Genomic DNA, 20,266 nt, shown 5'->3' with positions numbered 1-20,266 from the left:
ACTTACCTTCTGACCCTGAGTGTCAATTATATGTTTGGATGCACTTAATAAGCAGCTACACAGAAATTACCTGCTTAACACACTAATCAATGTCTTGATTAACAGTTCACAACTCATTTCACTTCACTCTATACATATACATTCTTCCCATGTACACATTTAGTTTCCTTCTTAAGTGCTGTTTTCCATAGTTGTACCAGGCAAATTATGGATGAAGCTGCTTTGCATTTCTGTTCTTTCAGATCCACTGTAGCTGCCAGTAGACCAAAGCCTGACCTGTAATAAACTCTCTGGATGATCTTTGTTGAGCTCACCGTTGGACAGTCTTTTGAGCAAGAGTTTTTATAGGTCTGACCGTGGCAGTGAGCCTGCACTTGATACAGATTTCTGTACATGGGTATATCTATAACATAGCCAAGCCAAATGAGGACATGCAGAAAATTTGCTTCTTGTCATTAGTGCAATGTTGAGAGTTTTACAGTGTGAGTACAATTGGGATTGTATTCCCAATTCCATTACGACTGCGATGCTGGCTGATTATACTGTTGCTTGAAGCCACTGTCAAAACATCCAAAAACCTTTGAAGCAACTTGAAGTGGATTGATCTTGCAAAGAGCTAGATCAAGCAGAATAGGCCAAGTGGCTACCTCTATATCATCAGCTTCTGCATTCTTGGAACACTTCTCACAATTATGTAAAGTCATGAAGTGCTTTAGGGTCAGTGATATTTTTGGAAGAATTACTTTTTATAATGATGGAAGAGTAATGGTTTATAGCTACACTACCTACATCAGTACTTTTGCAATTCCGTAATAACCTGATAAACAAGTTTAGTGATATTTATTAAGGAGTAAATGTTGGCCAGAAGAATTCTCTTAGTCTCATTCCAAATTGTGTCCTTTTGATTTCTTGCATCCACCGGAAGAGGAGGATGGAGATTTGCTTTAACCTGTCATCTGAAAGACGGAGCTTCTGATCATTGCTGCATTCCTGGAGCGGCAGCTTGGATTTTTGCACTCATTTCGAGTGGAACTTGATGCTGCAACTTTCTGACTCAAGTGCTACCTGCTAAGCCACAGCATATGGTTAAGCAAGAGGTGGGCAAAGGGTGATGGGAAACAGGGTGAGTGGGTAGAAGTCTAGTGGGAAACCTAGGAAACAATTCTGTTCTATTGTTTAGAAGTAGATTCCATATCAAATTATTCATTGTTTCTTGGAGTGTGTCATTGCCTACATGAAACACTGACATGCATTCTTTTTCTCTGCCTACATTATGACATTAGCAAGATTGACAATGAAAGTATCTCAGTGTGAAAAGTCTCACCAACTACATTCTAATTTGTTTTATACTCAGCCAAAATGAAATATATTATCAAAAGGCCTTTTTTATTCATTAGTTATTACATAACAGATTTTTATTATAACTAGCTAAAGTCTTTTGATTGTCTCCAAGTAAATTGATTAACAGTCAGTTGTCTGTGATCAGGATTACAAATACCATTGGATATGGCTCCTGTATTTGCCAAAATTGCCTCTTAAGACTATTGAAATTTTCTGTCATGGTCAGTGAAGTAAAAACATAATTTTTTAAACAGATGATTAACCATGAGCTGTGACATTTAGATTAATGCAGAGTTCATTTATGGTGAGGTATTCACTCAACCCCTGAAGCCTGTGGTGTGGTGTTGCTTTGACCAGATTGGAAACGGAATGTTGGTATTTAAAGCAGCACGCTGCTGACTATCTCTATAAGGCTACGACTCTTGGTGTTTCAGCCATTGCATTGAATGGGTTTTCCTCAATAAGATAGTCATTTGCATTATTCTCTTCTGTTTTGTAGCTGGAGTGTGTAATGCAGTTGGTGCAGGCAGGAGTTGGCGTCAACATCACAACAACACGGTTTGCTCAGACTCCAGCCCACATTGCAGCTTTTGGAGGACATCCTCAAGGCTTGTTGTGGCTGATCCAAGCAGGGGCAGATTATAATATGCAGGTAAGCCCACTGTCTAGAGAAGGTAATGTCAGAAATGTCTCTTTAAATCTGATCTGTTTTTTTTTTTGATAAGATCATCCTGGATCTGAGTTTTTTTCATGACCTGTGTAATCCTAATTATGTTTAATCTCCAAAGTCCAAAACTCTGGTTACCTTAAGATTTAAATATTCTTAAAGACTTTGCCTTCTGGATCAGAGAATTCCAAAGGTTCAGGGGCCTCTAAGGAAAGAACTTACCAAAGTAGCATCTTCACAATCCCGTTAAAATCCTCCATTTTTCTAGTGCTTTCATGTTTCCTTGTTATAAACATCAGGAGGATGGGCCCATTCTACTTGATCTTTTCTCATAGATCATCCGCATGTACTAATAGATCAATAATCTGCTTTTTTATTTTTCTTTCTGATTTTAGTACCGTTTGCCTGTGATACCCAATCAAATTTGAAATTCATCATGTTATGATCACTCTTCCCCAGAGAATCCTTTACAATGAGATCACTAATTAATACCTTTTACACATGACCTGATCCAAACCAGGTTGTTCCCCAGTTGGGAATGTACAATATTCTTTGAGGAAATTGGTGCAATTGCTTTTCCTGAACTTGTACTTGACTACCTTACCAATTTAATTTATCTAATCTACATGAAGATTCAAGGCAGCCAACGTTATTGCCGTTTATTTGTTGCCTGCTACCATAATGTCTTAATTGATACTCAATTCAAAAGTAGATTTGTAGATTTATCTATACTTTCATTCACCATAATTGAAACCTTGTTTAACCATCTCTAGTCTGCACGTAATGTAGTCATTTGGACATGTGGCATCGCTGCAGGAAATCAGTTGAACTGTCAACTGTTTTGAGAATGTGCTCTGTCAGTGAAGACAAATAAAGGATACTGCAGGATTTGCACTTAAAGCAATGGGAATATGAGCCCAAGGGGTCTGTGAGGCTGTAACTGTTTGAGAATTATTTTAAAAGGGACCACAGAAAGTAAGACGATGAATGAGTGAACAGTAGTTTTGTCTTTTCATGGATTTCAAGTTCAGATTTTCCTACTCAATTCAAATATCTGTGGTTCTCTCTCGTCACATTTGTATGGTGTCTTTGTCTATCTTTGGCGATGTTCAAGTCTCAGCTTACATCAGTGCATTTGTCTGATGTGCCTTGATCTTTATTCATTGTATACTACAAAATGATTTTAAATAGCAGTCAACTTTACATATGGCCTCAAAAAATTACATGACCTTTATAATACATCTAATTGATCTTATGGCTTTTATTCTAAACCATTTACTGTAAGTAGAACAGACATGTCTAATGGATTCCCAGCAGAATAATGTGAGTTGGGTTCATCCCAACCTCCTTCATAGTGCATGTCTCAATGCTTTATTTAGTAATGATTTTGAATGCTTTCTGCAGAGGATTGGATTGAGCCATATGTTTGGAAGATTTCCAACATATTGCCCAATGAGGATTCTACAAAAGAAAACACATTCTACTGCCCTGATTAATGAGGGATTAAATAATCAGTTGGCAACATTGTTAATTTATTATTTTTAAAGTTGCATTAATACAACATCTGCTCAAGAGCACTAAGGTATTTATAATCAGTATAAGTCACTGCTTTGTGTCAAACACTGCAGCTAGTTTCTGCACAGCAGGATCTCTAAAAAATGATATAACTAACTGGCAAGTCTATTCTGACAACATTGGGTAAATCTTTAGATGTTACGGGTATTCCTATCACAAAAATAAAGAGATCATTTATAAAAATAAATGTCAAATTGAAGACTCATCTACACACTGCTCATAGGAACAGGAGAGCAGTAGCCCCTCAGTGGCCCGATGTGCCATCGGATGAGAACTTGGTGGATCTACACTTGCATATACAGTGGATTCCAAATAATTGGCCATCACTTAATCGGGACAGCTGCTTATTTTGGACAACTCTTAAAGAGCAAAAGCTAATTGAGTTTATAGTCAATAAAGGAAATAGCTGGAAATTCCTTTGTTTACTTGGGACGTTGTGCCTCTTAATTGGGGCAGGAGAATGTGCCAAACAGTTTCTAACTAGTGTCAGTCACGTGCAGTTGCGTGTCTGTTAAACACCGCACTGCTTTGTGCGAACAATTTTAAATAGCGTTAGTTGCGTGTGTTTCTGTTCAAAAAGCAGCAATTTTGTCACCAATAGTTTGTGAGAAATAAGCAGAAAGACTATTTAGAGCTGTTTTACACACTGCAGTTTTAAGAATACAGGCTTAGAGATGCCAGAAATGGCCAGAAGTGAAAATGAAACCATTTAATCTTGAATGAAATAATGAAAATGAAGATTTGGAGAATGCAATCATTGGCAGCATTGTATGAATGCAGTCCATTATTTGCACTAGGTGTCTGCACTGATTTTGTTCATTTACCATCAACAGAATGTGACACAGGTGAGTTTCTCTGTCAAGTATTAGGGACTAATACACAATTTTATAGCATTGTAGTATTATTGGTAGTGTTTTAATTTATTTTGTACATTTAAATACATGATCTGTTACTCAGTTTGTCTTTTTCAGACCTTTTTAACTATTTCCATGAAACTTCAGCTAATTAGGGCAGCTGCTTAATTGGGCCGAAATGTATGGTCCCGATGTGTCCCAATTAACTGGAATTTCTTTATTTCCTCAAATATGCTTAGATTACTGAATCTATTTATCACAGCATCAATTGCTATTTGCAGGAGAGTTCTGAGTTTCTTCCCTGTAAGTACACATGTTTCCTAATCCCATTCTTGGATGATCTTAGCTTTATGTGTTTTCAAATTCAACCAGTAAAGGAAAATGGTTTTTCTCCATCTATGCTCATTTTATCTTAATCAAGCCAGCCTTTACTTTTAAATTATTGAGAACACAGACATAGTATGAGAGGTCTCTTTTAATTTTGGGGTCCAGGTATCATTCTGGTAAATGTGTAGTACTTCTGTTGCCCTCAAATTTTGAAGCAGGATTTCAACACCTTTGTTTTCGACGTACCATGTCACAACTGATACTGATCCTTCCAACTGACAGTTTCCTTTTTTTTAACATTAGCATAAGAAATACGAGCAGGAGTCGGCCATCCGGCCCATCGAGCCTGCTCCACCATTCAATAAGATCATGGCTGATCTGGCCATGGACTTATCTCCACCTACCTTTACCCCATAAACCTTAATTCCCCATCTATGCGAAAATCTGTCCAACCTTGTCTTAAATTTTTTACTGAGGTAGCTCCACTGCTTCGTTGGGCAGAGAATTCCACAGATTCACCTCTCTCTGGGAAAAGCAGTTCCTCCTCATCTCTGTCCTGAATCTACTCCCCCAAATCTTGAGGCTATGTGCCTTAGTTCTAGTCTCAACTACCAGCAGAAACAATTTTCCTGCCTCTATCTTATCTATCCCTTTCATAATTTTATGTTTCTATAAGATCCCCTCTCATTCTTAGAATTACTGTACAGTCCCAGGTGATTAATCTCTCTTCATAGTCTAATGCCTCATCTCTGGAGTCAATCTGGTGAACCTCCTCTGCACCACCTTCAAAGCCAATATATCCTTCCTCAAGTAAGACCAGAACTGTACACAGTAGTCCAGGTGTGACCTAACCAGTACCATATACAGTTGCAGCATAACCTCCCTGCTCTTAAATTCTATACTTCTAGCAATGAAGGCCTACATCTCATTTGTCTTCTTGATAACTTGCTGCACCTGCAAACCAATCTTTTGTGGTTCATGCACAAGCACTCCCAGACCCTTGCACAGCAGCATGCTGTAATGTTTTTTACCATTTAAATAATAATCTGCTCTTTCATTCTTTTTCTTCCGAAGTGGATGACCTCACTTTTACCAACATTGTACTTTCATCTGCCAGACCCTTGCCCACTCACTTAACCTATCTATATCTCTCTGCAGGCTCAATTGCTGTGCAAATTGCTTTGCCATTCAATTTAGTATCATCAGCAAAGTTAGATACACTACACTTGGTCCCTGTTTAAAGTTTAAGGTTATGTTTTACTTATCCAAGATTGACATCACTTGATGTGTTTCAAGCCTCTCAATGCTGCAGTTAGAGTGGAGAATGTTGTGTTGTAGTAATTGGTGTCACTGTGTTAAATCAGCAATCCCAGCAGTTTACAGAACTGGGCCAAAGTTTGTGTTCTACTAATGCACCAGAAGTCTAATGTCATATTTTTACAAATTATTTTGCCTTGTTGAATATTTTTGGAAGAATGAACAAAAATGGTACACATCAGGTTCAATTTTGTGGCTGAGCTGCTTCTTCACAGATGGTATTGCTTGGCTCTGGTTCTATATATAGTGAGGCAGATCAGATCTCCAATCTGTCAATATAGTTCCCAGGAGGAAAGACTGAAAAGCAACACTGCTGGTGACTAATGGGGAAAAAATGTTTTTCAAGCTCACACAGACTTTGAAATGGAAACTGGACTGATTTCCTTTCCAAGTTCATGGTAAGTTTTCACTTTGTGAGATCCTAGTTTGTTGGCTATGTTAAAGGTTGGTTTGGATTTAAGCTTGGCAGAGCACTGGGCAGGATTACAATAGGGGCTGTGTGTACTGGAGACATCACAAGAGGTGATCTCATGAAGGCCTGGAAAATGGGAAGGAATTTTTAACAAAGAAACAGAATGTTGCCTGGAATGGACAATTGAGGTTATAAGGAGTGATTGGAAAGACTGGATTTTTTTCTCTGGAATGTAGGAGGCTGAGGGGTGATCTCATCGAGGCTTATAAACTTTGAGGAGCATAGATGCGATGCTCAGAATTTTTTTATAGGGTGGGGAAGTGTGAACCCTGAGGGCTCGGGTTAAAGGTGAAGGTAGAATTTTTTAAACATTATCTGGGGGTTAATTTTTTCCAAGTAAAGGTAATGAGCTGCTGGAGGAGATGGTGAAGGCAGATAGAGTTACATAACTTAAAAAGCATTCAGACAGGTACTTAATGGAAAAGGGATAAAGGCCTAATGTGGGCAAGTAGAATTAGCTCAGATGGTCAGCCTGCACCAGATGGATTGAGAGGATATGTTTCTGTGCTATATGGTTCCAAAGCTGTTCCTCCTCTACAAATAGCCAAATAATCAGAAGCCGTAGACCTGAAGTCATTGATAAAGAATGTAGAAGAGGAATGGGAAGAAATGTTTAAGTTCTGGAGGTTAGTAAACTTAACAATTTGTGGACAAAATGCAGAGACCCATCGTATCTAATCAAGGTGCTTGTTGAGAGGCCTTTCAGATGTTTGTTGAAGTTGGAAGAGAGTATTGAAGTGCTACATGAAGATGCCTTTCGGCATTATCTGACTGTCGAAGGTCTTGCCCGTCAAGCTCATCAGCTTTAATAAATTTCTGATTTACTATCCACTGGGGCCAAGTTCTCATGAAAGTGACAAGTTTCTGAGATGAAGCATTTCTTCTTCTTGGGTTAGCTGCTTAGGTAGAATGTCATGTGAATTAGGATTGTACTACTGTATATGGAGCTTTCGTCCAATGACAGTTTTAGAGAATTAGGTTGGTTCTTAAATGATCCCAAAATGGCATGTCAGTTGTACAGTTACTTTGATATTCAGACAGAATAAACCAGATGATATTTAAGTTGTACAATTATTTCTACATTCAGGCACAATGAACTGGATGAACTAACGCCACCAAGTTTGCATGCAGCCAAGTTGCTCCCAAACTCAGCAAGTCCTTGCAACATCAGGGGACTATGATAAATTTGGGAGAGCAATCTTCCTGTGACAAATGTTACAGGAATGTTCTGAAATGTTCTCTGTTAACATTGGATGAAAATTTTGTGTTCTATTTTCACATTAAGGACATCCTCATCTTGTGTGAGACTCCACTCCTGCTAACTTTGATGGACTTGGAGTAGATCTGGCACTACAGAAGTCATCTATGAGGCATTGAACATTCAGCTGGAGCAATATAGTACACATTAATACTTGTAACGTCACGGTTTGGCACATTTCACACTGGCTTACGGAGTACAGGAAAACATTATACTAGTCAAAGTTGAGTTTATTGTCATATGCTTAAGTACATGCCTGCACGGTGCAATGTAAAACTATTTCCAGCAACATCACTGGCACATGAAAAACTCACACAAAGTAAACAATTTTTATCAAGGAAACACAATTAGAAAAAAACAAAAAAGTCCATTTTAATGCAAAGTGGTCATAGTGTTGCTCAGCTATTACTATGGTTTTGCTGGTTGGTTCAAAAACAAAATGTTTGAAGGAAAGTACCTCGCAATGTGGGACTTCCACTCTGTGTATCTCCTGCCCAATGGTAGTTGCAAGAAGATGGCGTGGTCTGGATGATGGGTATCTATGATGATTGATATCTTCTTGAGGCAGTGCCTCCTATAGGTACTACCAGTAGTGAGGAAGGATGTTCCTGTGATGTACCGGGCAGAGTCCACTGATCCCTGCCACTTCATACATTGATGTACTAACTCCAGGCATTAACTGGGCTCCATACAATGATACACTTTCTTCTCTTTACAGGATGTTGTAGGTGAAACCCCTGTCCATAAAGCAGCACGATCAGGAAGTTTGGATTGCCTTAATGTCCTTGTCTCACATGGGGCTAAAACAGAGTAAGTGAACATTCTGGTACCTCTTAAGTAACAGTAAGTTTAAGCACTCCATGGGTGATGGGTTTGGCACCCTTAAAAGAGCTGTATGCTTTAATTTTATCCCACAACCCTTTAATCTAAAATAATTTTCTAAAATATTTACCTCAGTATTTTGAATATTGAAACCTATCCTTTCAGTAACATTATTTTATTCTGGTAAAACTGTACTAAATCCCTTTTAACCAATCAGATTTTACATCTGGTAGATTTTGGAAAGGGCCTTTAAGTACGTCTATAACTACCCACAAACCCTCCCAAGTAAATGTGATTGATTAATTAAGATGTAAAGAATGTGCTTTCCCGACACACCCAGAACTACACAAATGCCCAGAATGCACGTGCTGTGTATTCATAGGCCAGCTTCCACAGCACTTTAGAGTGGGGAATGTGCCTGCAATGACCTCAGGCATACTTGCAGTGGATAATAGATTACATTTAGGATATTAGTTCCATAAAGCTCCTTTTAACCTAGTGATACTAAATGAAAATAACTTAATTTGCTGTTAATTTATTAAACATTAAACTTTATAAAGTTTTAATAATTTAAGCTAGCATAAAATTGCTCTTGTATGCCCATTATTTTTTTAATAACTCACCTTAAAACTTTAGATGTTTACCTAAGACTATGTGGGAGCTGATGTGCCATTCTGCAATGGCTATTTTGAATGGCTTGCAAATGTAGTTCTGAAAATGCTTAAATAGAGTTACAACAAAAACACCACAGGAATAATTACCTCCATTGAATGAAAAATTGCTCCCAGCGTGTTGAGAAAATAGTTTTTGCTAGTTTTTGAAACCCTTAAAGTAGTTTAATGAATGTAAGGGGTTCCCATTCATTTGGCTTCTTGAGCCTTATTGAATGATTCTGTGCAAGTATCTTAATTGGATGTAGGATTTTAATCCTTTTGCAGAGTTAAGGTAGAGATATTACTTCCCCCAATTTTTTGAATTCCTCCATTAAAAAGAGGTGTACCCTGTGCCAAGCTGTGCTTGGCTTGTTCTACAAGACATGCCTACCTTTGACTGAGTTTTCCAATTTTTCTATTAGCCCTTAAATGCAACAATATGTGAACTACTTAAAAATTACAGTAGTTAATTCTACAATGAAAGATGCATACCTTTCATTAATGTTTGCTTTTGCTTAACCTGGCTATCAATTTAGCCATTTACCTGACTCTAATTTTTCGAGGATACCTTTTCCCACTCAACTCTTTCCCCACTCCCACCCATTGAAACAAGGAGTATTTCTGTCAGATACAGTTAACAACTTGAACATAGATCAGGAGCTTGGCCTTAAATTTAAATATCTCCCCTGCTGCCCTACTAATATCTCCTTGTTTATGAAGTGCAGGATCTCCAAATTGTATTTATAAACAGTCTTGTTCTATACCTGAACACATAGTCGTATATCTGTGAATTGCCTTTACTGTTGATGCATCCCTAAGAGGCATCATAACCCTCAATTTGAGTTTTAAAACAGCCAGAAAAATAATCTTTGGGTCTCGTGTGCTCGAATATGAAGCTTGATCTCAGACACGTTCATCAGGAACTTTCTTACTGGATTTTCGTAAAAGTTAATATAAGTTCCTTCAAAGCCGTGGTCCTGTTCAACTGGAAGCGATGACTCCCATAAGTAGTGCCTAATGACATTAGTCAACAGTTCGTTTGGATTTATCCTGAGTTCCCAAGTGAGTTCCACAATTACTTAAGTAAGACCTGCGCGGTGGAATTGATCACTTACTCATAATTCAGTTAACAATTTAACTCCCTAAGAACCATACTGAATTTATGCCTTTTATTGTTTCATTTTTTTAGAGCTTTTAAATAAAACAGCACAAACACAATAGCACCCTGAACCATATTTTAAGGTTGTTAAGTAAGTGATAATTACAGTTTTTACTTTAAATATTTCAATGATTTCAGTAGTTTACAGTATATTTCCTAATCAAGTGATTTAAGTGATTTTTCTTAGTGTAGATCGAGTGCTTTTTCTTAGCGTAGTAAGTATGTTTGAATTTTGTTTGGTCTTCCTTTTACACAGTTGAAGATTTTGTAGACTGTAGTCTCAACTTTTGCTTGCTTTTTTTTGTTACTTCTCCTTCCTGCTCAATTTCTTTTCCCAAGGACTTGATAAACTCTGAAGCCTGATATTAAATCTATTGCATATTTTCACTCTGGATGTGTTTACAGTTGTCATGTTACATCAGTCATCCATTACAATTATATGTTACCGCCCATTTCGACAATACAAGCTTCATATCAAAACCAGTTTTTACAGTGATTATTTTCCAATTAACTTTTCCATAAAAATTTCAAAGTGGTGGTAATTTGCAGGTATTTTGCTTTTTGTATTTTGACTGGCTGTACTTGTACATATGCCTAGTGCTATTTAAGGCAAGCTACTTGCAGCAGAGCCTACCCTAAAAATATTTTAGTTTTGAAGTCTCAATTCTGTGAAAAACACTTGCTCTCTTAAGGGAAAAATGTGGGAGAATCCAAGTGAGTTTAAAAATATGATATACCTCTGTGCTTCCGGTAGTAGTAGTTTAACTCAGTGTTAAGCAGGTGTAGAGTTCAGTGAGAGTTGTCTGTGGAATCTCTTTATCCATAATGGCTTAATTAAGTTAATTGAAACAAGTGAGAACAAATTGTTTGGGTACTATATATTTTTTAAAAATCACCTTTGCAGAGATGCATGCAGCTGCACAAAAGATTCTCAGTACTGCTTATAAATACAAAGCCAAATGTGCCAGTGCTGAAATACATTGAGTGAAAAGTAGCGTGGAATGATTATGCTTGTTTAACGCAAGAACAAACAAAGCCAGAGAGATCTACAAGATTATAATAACTTGAGGAACTAATATTGATGCAATAAAGTGTTATATTACTGAAAATTCATTGTATTAAGGCTTGAGTGAACTGAAAAAGTTAGCAGTAGATCAAATACACTGGAATGAAAGACCAGCATGATTTAAATATTAAAATAAAAAGTCTTGTGTGAGGACTTGAAAGCAATGAGCTAAAGTGCATTGGAAAGAGTAACTGATCAGACTGTATCAAGAAAAGGTTTTTTTCTCATTGTGAACATTTTGTGTTTTCTTTGACACAAGTAGAATGAAATATTTCGTTCCTCAACAAATTGGTCATGGTGATTGAATTTTTTGTTCTCAGCTGACTTATACATTCCATTAAGGGAGTATGGTTTTGCTGGTGAGAGGTTTCTGTTGGAACTCAATGAAGAGTGTAGCTACTCATCTGATTTTGTTCAGCTCTTCTGAGACATTTTTACCTGATAAGGATGCAACTGTTTTCTGCAGAACTTTAATTGAAACTGTTCCCTGATTAGGTATTCCACTCACAGATGCCAAAAATAAATAGAATTTTATCTCTCACTTCTACTTACTTGAGCACAATACCTGTCAGTTGCCATTACTTCCAATCTCACATGATTTCATCTATTAGTTTTGTTAACTGTCGCAGAAGAAGAAACTAATTAACGATGGTAAGATATTTGGAAACTATGATTATTGTTGGTAGTTTACTGATTTTTCCAGTACACTTGTCGTCAACCACTGATGTCATGGTTGCCTGTCCTGGTTCTTTAGATATAACAAGGATCTAAAATCTTTCTTCCCGATTCAGATTTAACAGAGGTAGGTGATCAGGAATACTGGAGAAATTCTGACCTGTTCCTGTATTCCATCTGTGTTATTATTATCAGGATGATGGGTGCACAGGTTGGATGGTTAGTGTTTCTTCACAGTCAGGTTAATTTCTGTCTTTCAACTTTAGTGGTGTTACTGTAAGAATCTGATTTTCATGGCCATGGATCAATTTTCTTTTGTAACATGCTGGAGGTATCAGGAGCATTATTTAATCAGGAAGCAAAGTATACGGAATGCAGAGTGATCCATTGAAAATGCTGCAGGGTTATTTGGAAGCAATGTGCAGCTTCAGAATGGTGTTTGTGCTCAGATCCAGTCTATTAATTGAAGGAAGTGGAATATGTTCATTCAGAGAGAACTTTGGACGCTTAACAAATGTGTGACATTTTGGATGGAGAAAGGAAAATTAAGGTGGCAGATAGCTTCAAATAGAAACCAACTTTTCTGATTAATGGAATCAATACCTGCCATTGCGAGTAGCTGTGAGTCAGTTCAAAGGAATGAAACCAGTAGGAAAAGCTTAGGCAGATATTGAAACAGTACCACACATTCCATTGTTCGTGGCATTCATACACATCCTGCCATGAGGGTAGTCTTGTCTTTGCAATGCATCAGATTCCTTTTGGATGCACACAGATAGATAGTGCGATGCTATTGCAGGTTGGTGTTGTCTGTTAGGACTTTGTATCTTCTCCCCATGACCACGTATGCTTCCTCAGGGTGCTCCAGATTTCTCCCACAGTCCAAAGACATACCAGTTAGTAGGTTATTCTGTGATTAGACTAGTGTTAAATAGATGGCTTGTTGGGTGGCATAGCTCATTGGGCCAGAAGGGCCTGTTCCGTGCTATATCTCTAAATAACCAAAATATAAACAAAAACAAAGTCACCTTAGCAAAAATATTGGTTTTTACATTTCAATACATCGCATCCAATCAGTCAGAATGAACCAGGTGGAGGTATTAATGTAATTGAGCAGGAAAGCAGATGACAGAACACTGGCTATTCCTTTGGGTGTTGTGTTTCAAGTTGCTCATTGTTGGATTAAATGTATGACACTGGCCACGTAATCATGCTAGATGCAATCTATGAACCATTCTTGCAATGGGAGTCCCGTACTTCTGAAGAGAGAAGTTGCTGAGTACAGTTGTGAAACAATACACCATTTAATTGAAACAGAACTTTGGAATATCAGGATCTCTGCAGAAAGTGGGAGCTGCAGGTTAAAATCATTATATTATAATGATTTTTGAACTAATTTCAGAATTATCTGGAGTAAAATGTGTCCATCTTTTTCAAGTAAATACTTTGAATAGAGAAATGATCCATATACATGCACTTTAATTCTGTCTTCTTTTATAGCAGCATTATAATTCTACAAACCTCAGTCTACATGGAGCCCACATTAGTGTTTGCTGCTACAGAAATTAAAATTCTCCACATGAATGGATGAAGTATTACATGTACAGCTAGTACAGGACTTGAAAATAGTATGAAATGGGTTAAACATTTTAATTAAGATGTATTCATGTTTTTGTTTCATTGTTAAGATTACGTTCACCAGTACCCCTTGGTCTGTATTATTTGCCATTGCCCATGTAACTGTAACAGTGCAGAGAATTGAGTCTTTAAGAGATTGAAAAATGTCAAATGTTTTCCAGCTACGTAATTTGAATTTGACTTGATTTTGAAGTAATCCTAGAAAGGGGGATCACTCCCAATAGAAACGCTGAAACTGCCACAGGGGCTTCATGGAAACCTTACAGTTGTGGCATTGAGTGCGCAGTATCGCTTCCCCTCAGCACACAAGGCATACCGTTGAGGTATTTGTTGTGGTGATTGGTTTTAATGCTATGTAGGTACTGAGTTATAGATCTTTTAGTTGTGCATGCTTTGTTTACCATAATTTTAAATTACTTCAGATATGTTAACTAATATAGTTAAGTTGAGAACTTTATATTTTAATGTAAGTTATACACAATATTTCAAGAAAAAAAACTTATTGAAATTAATTGACGCATGATTGTAACCAGGTCCAGTTTGATTATTGAAAGCGATATGAAACTTGCTGTTTAATCATATAGGAAATAATATATGCTTTACTATGGAGAAAACTGCAGTAACAGTGTTGACTTAAGCATTAAATTTAACATCATATGTTAGAAAAACTTGCAAGTGTCACCAGTTCTTTTAAATTCCCTCTATTCTCTTTCTCTCTGTTGAAGTCTTTCACATTAGAGGGAATTTGTGACCCATTAGAACCTGTTAATCTTGTCTCTGAATTTTGAAAATTGTTTCACTAATTTTGGAATTTATTAAAATTGACTTTCAACTTAAATTCAGGTTCCACTATTGACTTATGCTTCAACGTAACTTGGATAACGCAACCTCTGAGCAAATTTTAGAAAGCCAGTTTTGGGAATTTGATGTTTGAAAATCCAAATTGAATTTTAAACTTACCCAAATCAAAATTTATGGTTCATTTCCCACTGAGTTTTCAAAAGCAATCTAATTTATATTTGTTAAAGTATCCAAATGGTTATGCTACTAACTTCCTACCTGCCATGGTAAACTTGTACTTCCTTGGACTCCTTTCAAGTGATTATAGAATGAGTGCATTGTTTCCGAGTGGTCACCTATTCTTTATTGCATACAGAAGAGAAACTGGTATCTGAGACACACTGGGCCCTGGTTAGCCGGCATTAGTTCTTCGGTTTAGGCTGATTCTCACTTGCAGCATTGCAGCATTAAGTCACCTTCCACTGCCCTTCCTCCTGTCAACTTGGAGCTGGTTTGGAACTCTACCTAGACTTCTGTTGTGCAAGAATATATAATGATCTAAATTATACTGGGAAGCCATAACAGCCATAAATTTACTGAAGAGTGGACTGTATTTGGATTCATGAAACATTTGTGAAATACCCTCATATCCCCTGATAAGACACCACATTTACGCTGTTTATAAATGCTTTCTTCATAATTGTGCTTACGTGCTGGGATCAGGATAGATCCTCTGAAATGAAAACACCGAGGATTTTAAAGTTGTTGACCCTCTCCACCTCTGATCCTCCAATGAGGACTGGCACATGGATCTCTGGTTTTCTCCTCCTGAAGTCAATAATCGTCTCCTTGGTCTTGCTGACATTGATTGAGATGTTGTTGTGACACCACTCAGCCAGATTTTCAATCTCCCTCCTATCCCTCCTGTATGTTGATTCGAGCAAAATAGTGGTGTCGTCAGCAAACTTCAATATAGCATTAGAGCTGTGCTGTGCTATGCCTCACAGTCATTAAATATGAAGCAAGTATAGCTGGGGGCTAAGCACAGAGCCTTGTGGTGCACCTGTGCTGATGGGATTTCGTGGAGAAGATGTTGCCAATCTGAACTGTCTGGAATCTGCAAATGAGGAAATCGAGGATCCAATTGCAAAAGGAAGTATTGAAGCCAAGGTCTTGAAACTTATTTATTAGTTTTAAGGGAGTGATAGTATTGAACGCTGAGCTGTAATCGATAAAGAACATCCAGATGTATGCAGCTTTGCTGTTCAGATGTTCCACGGTTGAGTGAAGATCCAATGCTGTGGACCTGCTGTGCCAGTAGCCAAATTAGAATGGATCCATGTTGCTTTTTCAGGCAGGAGTTTGTCTCTTGCAGTGATAGATTCCATGTGGTGCATGTTAGAGCATCTCAAGGATATTATGTCAAATTCTTTAATTCACTTCACTCAAGTTTAGATCAAGTCTGGGAAGTTTGAGCTGATTTTGTCCCCAGGCTTTGGTCTCATTGTATTATTTGAGTAACTGAAGCAGAAGATTGGAAGGGAGCTTATTTTTGCCTACTGTTTGTCACTCTGTCACTTTGGTTTTTTTTGGATCTTCCAGTGTCAATCCTACCAAATGTGGCAGCTGACTGACCTCGTTGCTGCTGTGCTGTTGATTTTATGTGGGAGGTGCTCTTAATGCCTTACATGGGACAGGAAGGGAGTATTCTGCCCTCAAAACTGTCTATCTTTTCCCTTAATTCCTTTTTCCTGCTGTATCCTTTGACACCTGTATTAAACAAAAATTGAATTGTTTGAAAATTCTACAGTCGTAGAATCTATCTACCCATTGAGCTGTGAATAGACAAGGCATCTCATGAAAACTGCTGCTTTAGAATGAGAGTATATTGGATCAGTTCAGCTCAGAAGGTATATTTTGCCCCCTCACTTTTAAGGGATGTTATAAGCTTAAAGGTGATTTGGGTCTCCATTTGTGATTCTGTTGTGGTTGAAACTCCATCGGAAAGCATTCATGGCACAGAGCAAATTGGTGGACGGACGGTGGGGTTCGAGAAAAGATGGCATGTTTTATATTTGGTCAAATAGTCTCCATATATACAGTATGTATTATTGAACTCCAGATTCTTACCATGTTTTATCTGTTATTGAGGAAATCTTGAACTTCAACTGGTGAGTGATCTTGGATGACTTGTCTTCAAAAGGGAGCCCAGTGTCATGATAGATAAAAGCACAAGATGAAACATGAACAATCTTGACTTTAAAGAGCTTGGCGTTGCGAACAAAGTTTGGTAAATGAGTCTCAGCCTCATTCTTTTGGAAATTGATTTAGAATAAGTACTGAAATTCTATCACAAAGAGGTGAAAGAACAAGGTCAGATTGGGGCCATGGCATAATCAAGGATGGAACATCTGAGCTGAAAGTTGAGATAGTCAATGCTACATCATTTGGCCTTTGGAATTTTGGAGAGTTGAAATGGCTGGAACATGATCAGAAGGGTAGATTCATAGGCAGAAGAATGATGTAAGGAACATCTGTACAACAAGCTAGAGAAAAGATGGGATCATGGCAGAAAGCTAGATTGTCATGAAGGTAATGTAGCAGGGAGCAATTACTACTTTCACAGATCAGCACCAGAATCCATCAAAGTTTTCTGAAAATGTTCAAGTCAAGACTGAAACATTGTTCAGATAGGAGCTGTAAGTAATCTGCCACAAAAATGCCAGGTAATTTTCAGTAAAAGTGTTCAGTGGCATTGTCATCAATGAATCACCATCAATATCCAGGAGGTAAGCATTGATCAGAATCACCACTGGTCTACCCATATAAATTCTTTGGCTACCAGAGCAATTCATGGACTAGGCATTTCATGGCATGCTCATTCTCCTGAAACCCACCATCTTGTAAGGCACAAGTCAGGTGCAGGATGCAATATTCTCCACGTACCGAGGTGAGAGAAGTCACAACATTGCAAGTTCAATACCGTCCAAGACAAAACAGCCTGTTTAATTAGCAACCCATCAACCATCGGATATATCCATTTCCTCCACCACCGGCATACAGTTGCTGCTGTACACTCCTACAAAATATACTCTAGTTGCCAACAGCACCTCTCAAGCCCAAGGACTCTGTCTTTGAGAAGTCAAAGGGCTGTAGGTAAAGGGAATTCCACCATCTTGGAGGTTCTTCTTGAAGCTATACACCGTCCTAACATAGAAATGGTCTTTGAACATCTCTGGGTCTAACTCCTGGAACTGCTTACCAATCAACACCTGGCTGTATCTTCACCAGAAGCTCTGCAGCGGTTCAAGGTACATGAGCTCAAGACAGTTCAGCAAAGGCAATACATGCTGATCTTTACAAACCAAAGCGGGGCCCTGAAAATAAACAAGCAATGCAATAGCCATTTCAGAAGAATTAAACTTAACAAATCCCAGAAAATGAGGCATGAAAGATTAACTGTCCAGAAGGTATTGTTAATTGGAATAAGACAAGTGTACTCTGAAGATGCCAGGAGACGTTATTGAAATATGGGATCCAGCAGAGCTAGAGATGATGATGGAAGATGTGAAGAAGCATTACTCCTGTTTTAAGATCATCAGAGTTGATTTGGAAGCACATAGTGTAGGAAGAATAAATCCTGTGTCTAAGTGGTAAGCATTCTTCAGTTAACATTTCAATATTTTGAACTGATTGTACAGTACTTCAGTGGAGATTATTATTTACAGCATTTGCATAACTTAAATTATGAATTAGTCAGCTGCTAAAATCTGGCATTATTAGCATTGACCTAGCTGCCTCGAGGCCTCTGTTCTGAATGGATTTTGAGCAGAGTTGCTATTTTTAAATTTAAATTAATTAGCAGTTGAAATAGAGAAGTTTGAGGTCACCAGTGAAAGTTATTGCATTTATATAAGGAATTGGATGCAAATGCTAGAACATCATTTAAGAAGTGTCTAGACAAACAATTGAATCACCAAGGCACAGAAGGCTATGGACCAAGTGTTGGAAGATGGAACTAATGTGGATGTGTGCCAGCTAGTCAGCATGGACACGGTGGACCAAATGGCCTTTTTCCTCCTCAAGATGCCATGACTGAGTACTTACACTTAAAATCTGAAGATCAGCTCAAGATTTTTTTTCATGATTCTATAATATTTGAATATTGAATATTTAAATTAAACTGACGTGTTTCATTTTTTCAATGGATTGCTTTTGAAAATGGCATTATATATTTTATAATCATTTTTAGATTTATGAACTTGTATAATGAACCAAAAACAGGATAGTTGAAAACTACATTTCCTTATTTTAACATCACACTTATTATTAACCCCTTTCCCCTGCAATTCAATGTTTGTACTAGAAACCAGAACCTGATACTTATTTACACAACTTTTAAGCACTGTCTTTTGAAACTCAACTTTAACCAAAGTACTAAAGCATTTGTTTAGTGCTTGACAACTGAAGATGCCAATTAAAATTGAGAGTTAGGAAACTAAGAGTAAATGGTGGAAATTAATGCAATGTGGGGAAGTGGAGTTGAAATGTTTTTATGCCATATCTATATAAGAAAATCTTTGTTAGCAATGTTGTTGGTATATCCCTGGCAATGCATTGACTGTTATTTGTCTATCTACTACAACCCCCTTCCGAATTAGTTTATTTTCTACAGCAGTCGTCATCTACAAGGAAGTTGGCACTGGCTCCACATGTATTTATAGCTATTCCAGTGTGGCTAAAGGTTCTTCACGTTTCTGAATCCATTTTGAAGTTTTGCCCTTCGTATGAACTTCCTTCTGTTAAGCTAGTACGAAGTAGTTTTGGCACGTCATTGGTCTGAACTCCCGATGCAGTGATCTGCTTGCGGGAGTTATGACCATTTCACCATGATTGACCAATTTTTGTGCATTGCATTACCTGACTCTTCCTCCTTTACCACTAACATTCATGTTCCTTTTGTCACTGTTTCCCATTCAGCAAGACATTCGGATTTCAAACCCTATAACATCATGGATGCACGTTCACAGTGAAATAAACTGATTTAGCAGTGACTTTATGTCTCCTTTATTCAGAGACCTTGACCACATGCAGACTGATGTAAACTTGCTACTTCAATCTCTTCTGTTTAATCCCCCAAAAACAGACTCCAAGGAATTGAGGAATTTACACAGTGCTACTTCACACTCTTTTCTTTTACAGCAACCTCCAGCTGTGCTTCTGTCAAGTTGATGTTGAAGCATTAGGCTTACAGGTCATGGCCAGACTTGGTCAATAACATTCTGAGATCTTGGCTGCAGGCATTGCGGGTTCATGGGTCAATACATGGTATGACATTTAATATTTTTCTTGACTTTGTTGGCCCATGAGCGTAGACATCAAGTATCTCTGTGAGAGAATTAGCCGGTTAGAGCCTAGCAAGTCCTGACGAAGAGTCTCGGCTGGAAACATCAACTGTTTTTCCCTTTCTACTGATACTGCTTGCTGAACTCTTCCATCATTTTGTGTGTGTTGTGTACATTTTGCCGCTTTTGGAGGGGAAAATGATGCAGTAATAAATAGGAACAATAAATGTTCAAATATTCTTTTACTTTAATTAAAACTTCGTACACTAGTTGTCATCGTGTGTATTAAACTTGGATCCGAATTGCTCTTCATTTAT

General features: G+C 37.7%; 1 protein-coding gene across 4 annotated transcripts in view; it reads left to right on the top strand.

The window, feature by feature from the left end:
* Positions 1-20,266, top strand: part of ankrd10a (ankyrin repeat domain 10a) — a 54,766-nt gene that overhangs the window by 16,403 nt on the left and 18,097 nt on the right. For all 4 annotated transcript variants that reach the window (XM_059970581.1, XM_059970582.1, XM_059970583.1 and 1 more), the window contains 2 exons: positions 1,841-1,993; positions 8,530-8,621. In XM_059970581.1, coding sequence (XP_059826564.1) covers positions 1,841-1,993; positions 8,530-8,621 — 245 coding nt within the window. The remainder of the gene's footprint in view (positions 1-1,840; positions 1,994-8,529; positions 8,622-20,266) is intronic.

Source organism: Hypanus sabinus, chromosome 5, assembly GCF_030144855.1.
Source record: "Hypanus sabinus isolate sHypSab1 chromosome 5, sHypSab1.hap1, whole genome shotgun sequence".
In the NCBI taxonomy this organism is placed as follows: domain Eukaryota; kingdom Metazoa; phylum Chordata; class Chondrichthyes; order Myliobatiformes; family Dasyatidae; genus Hypanus; species Hypanus sabinus.
Note: the sequence above shows the minus strand (reverse complement) of the source record. Positions and strands in the feature narration are given on the sequence as shown.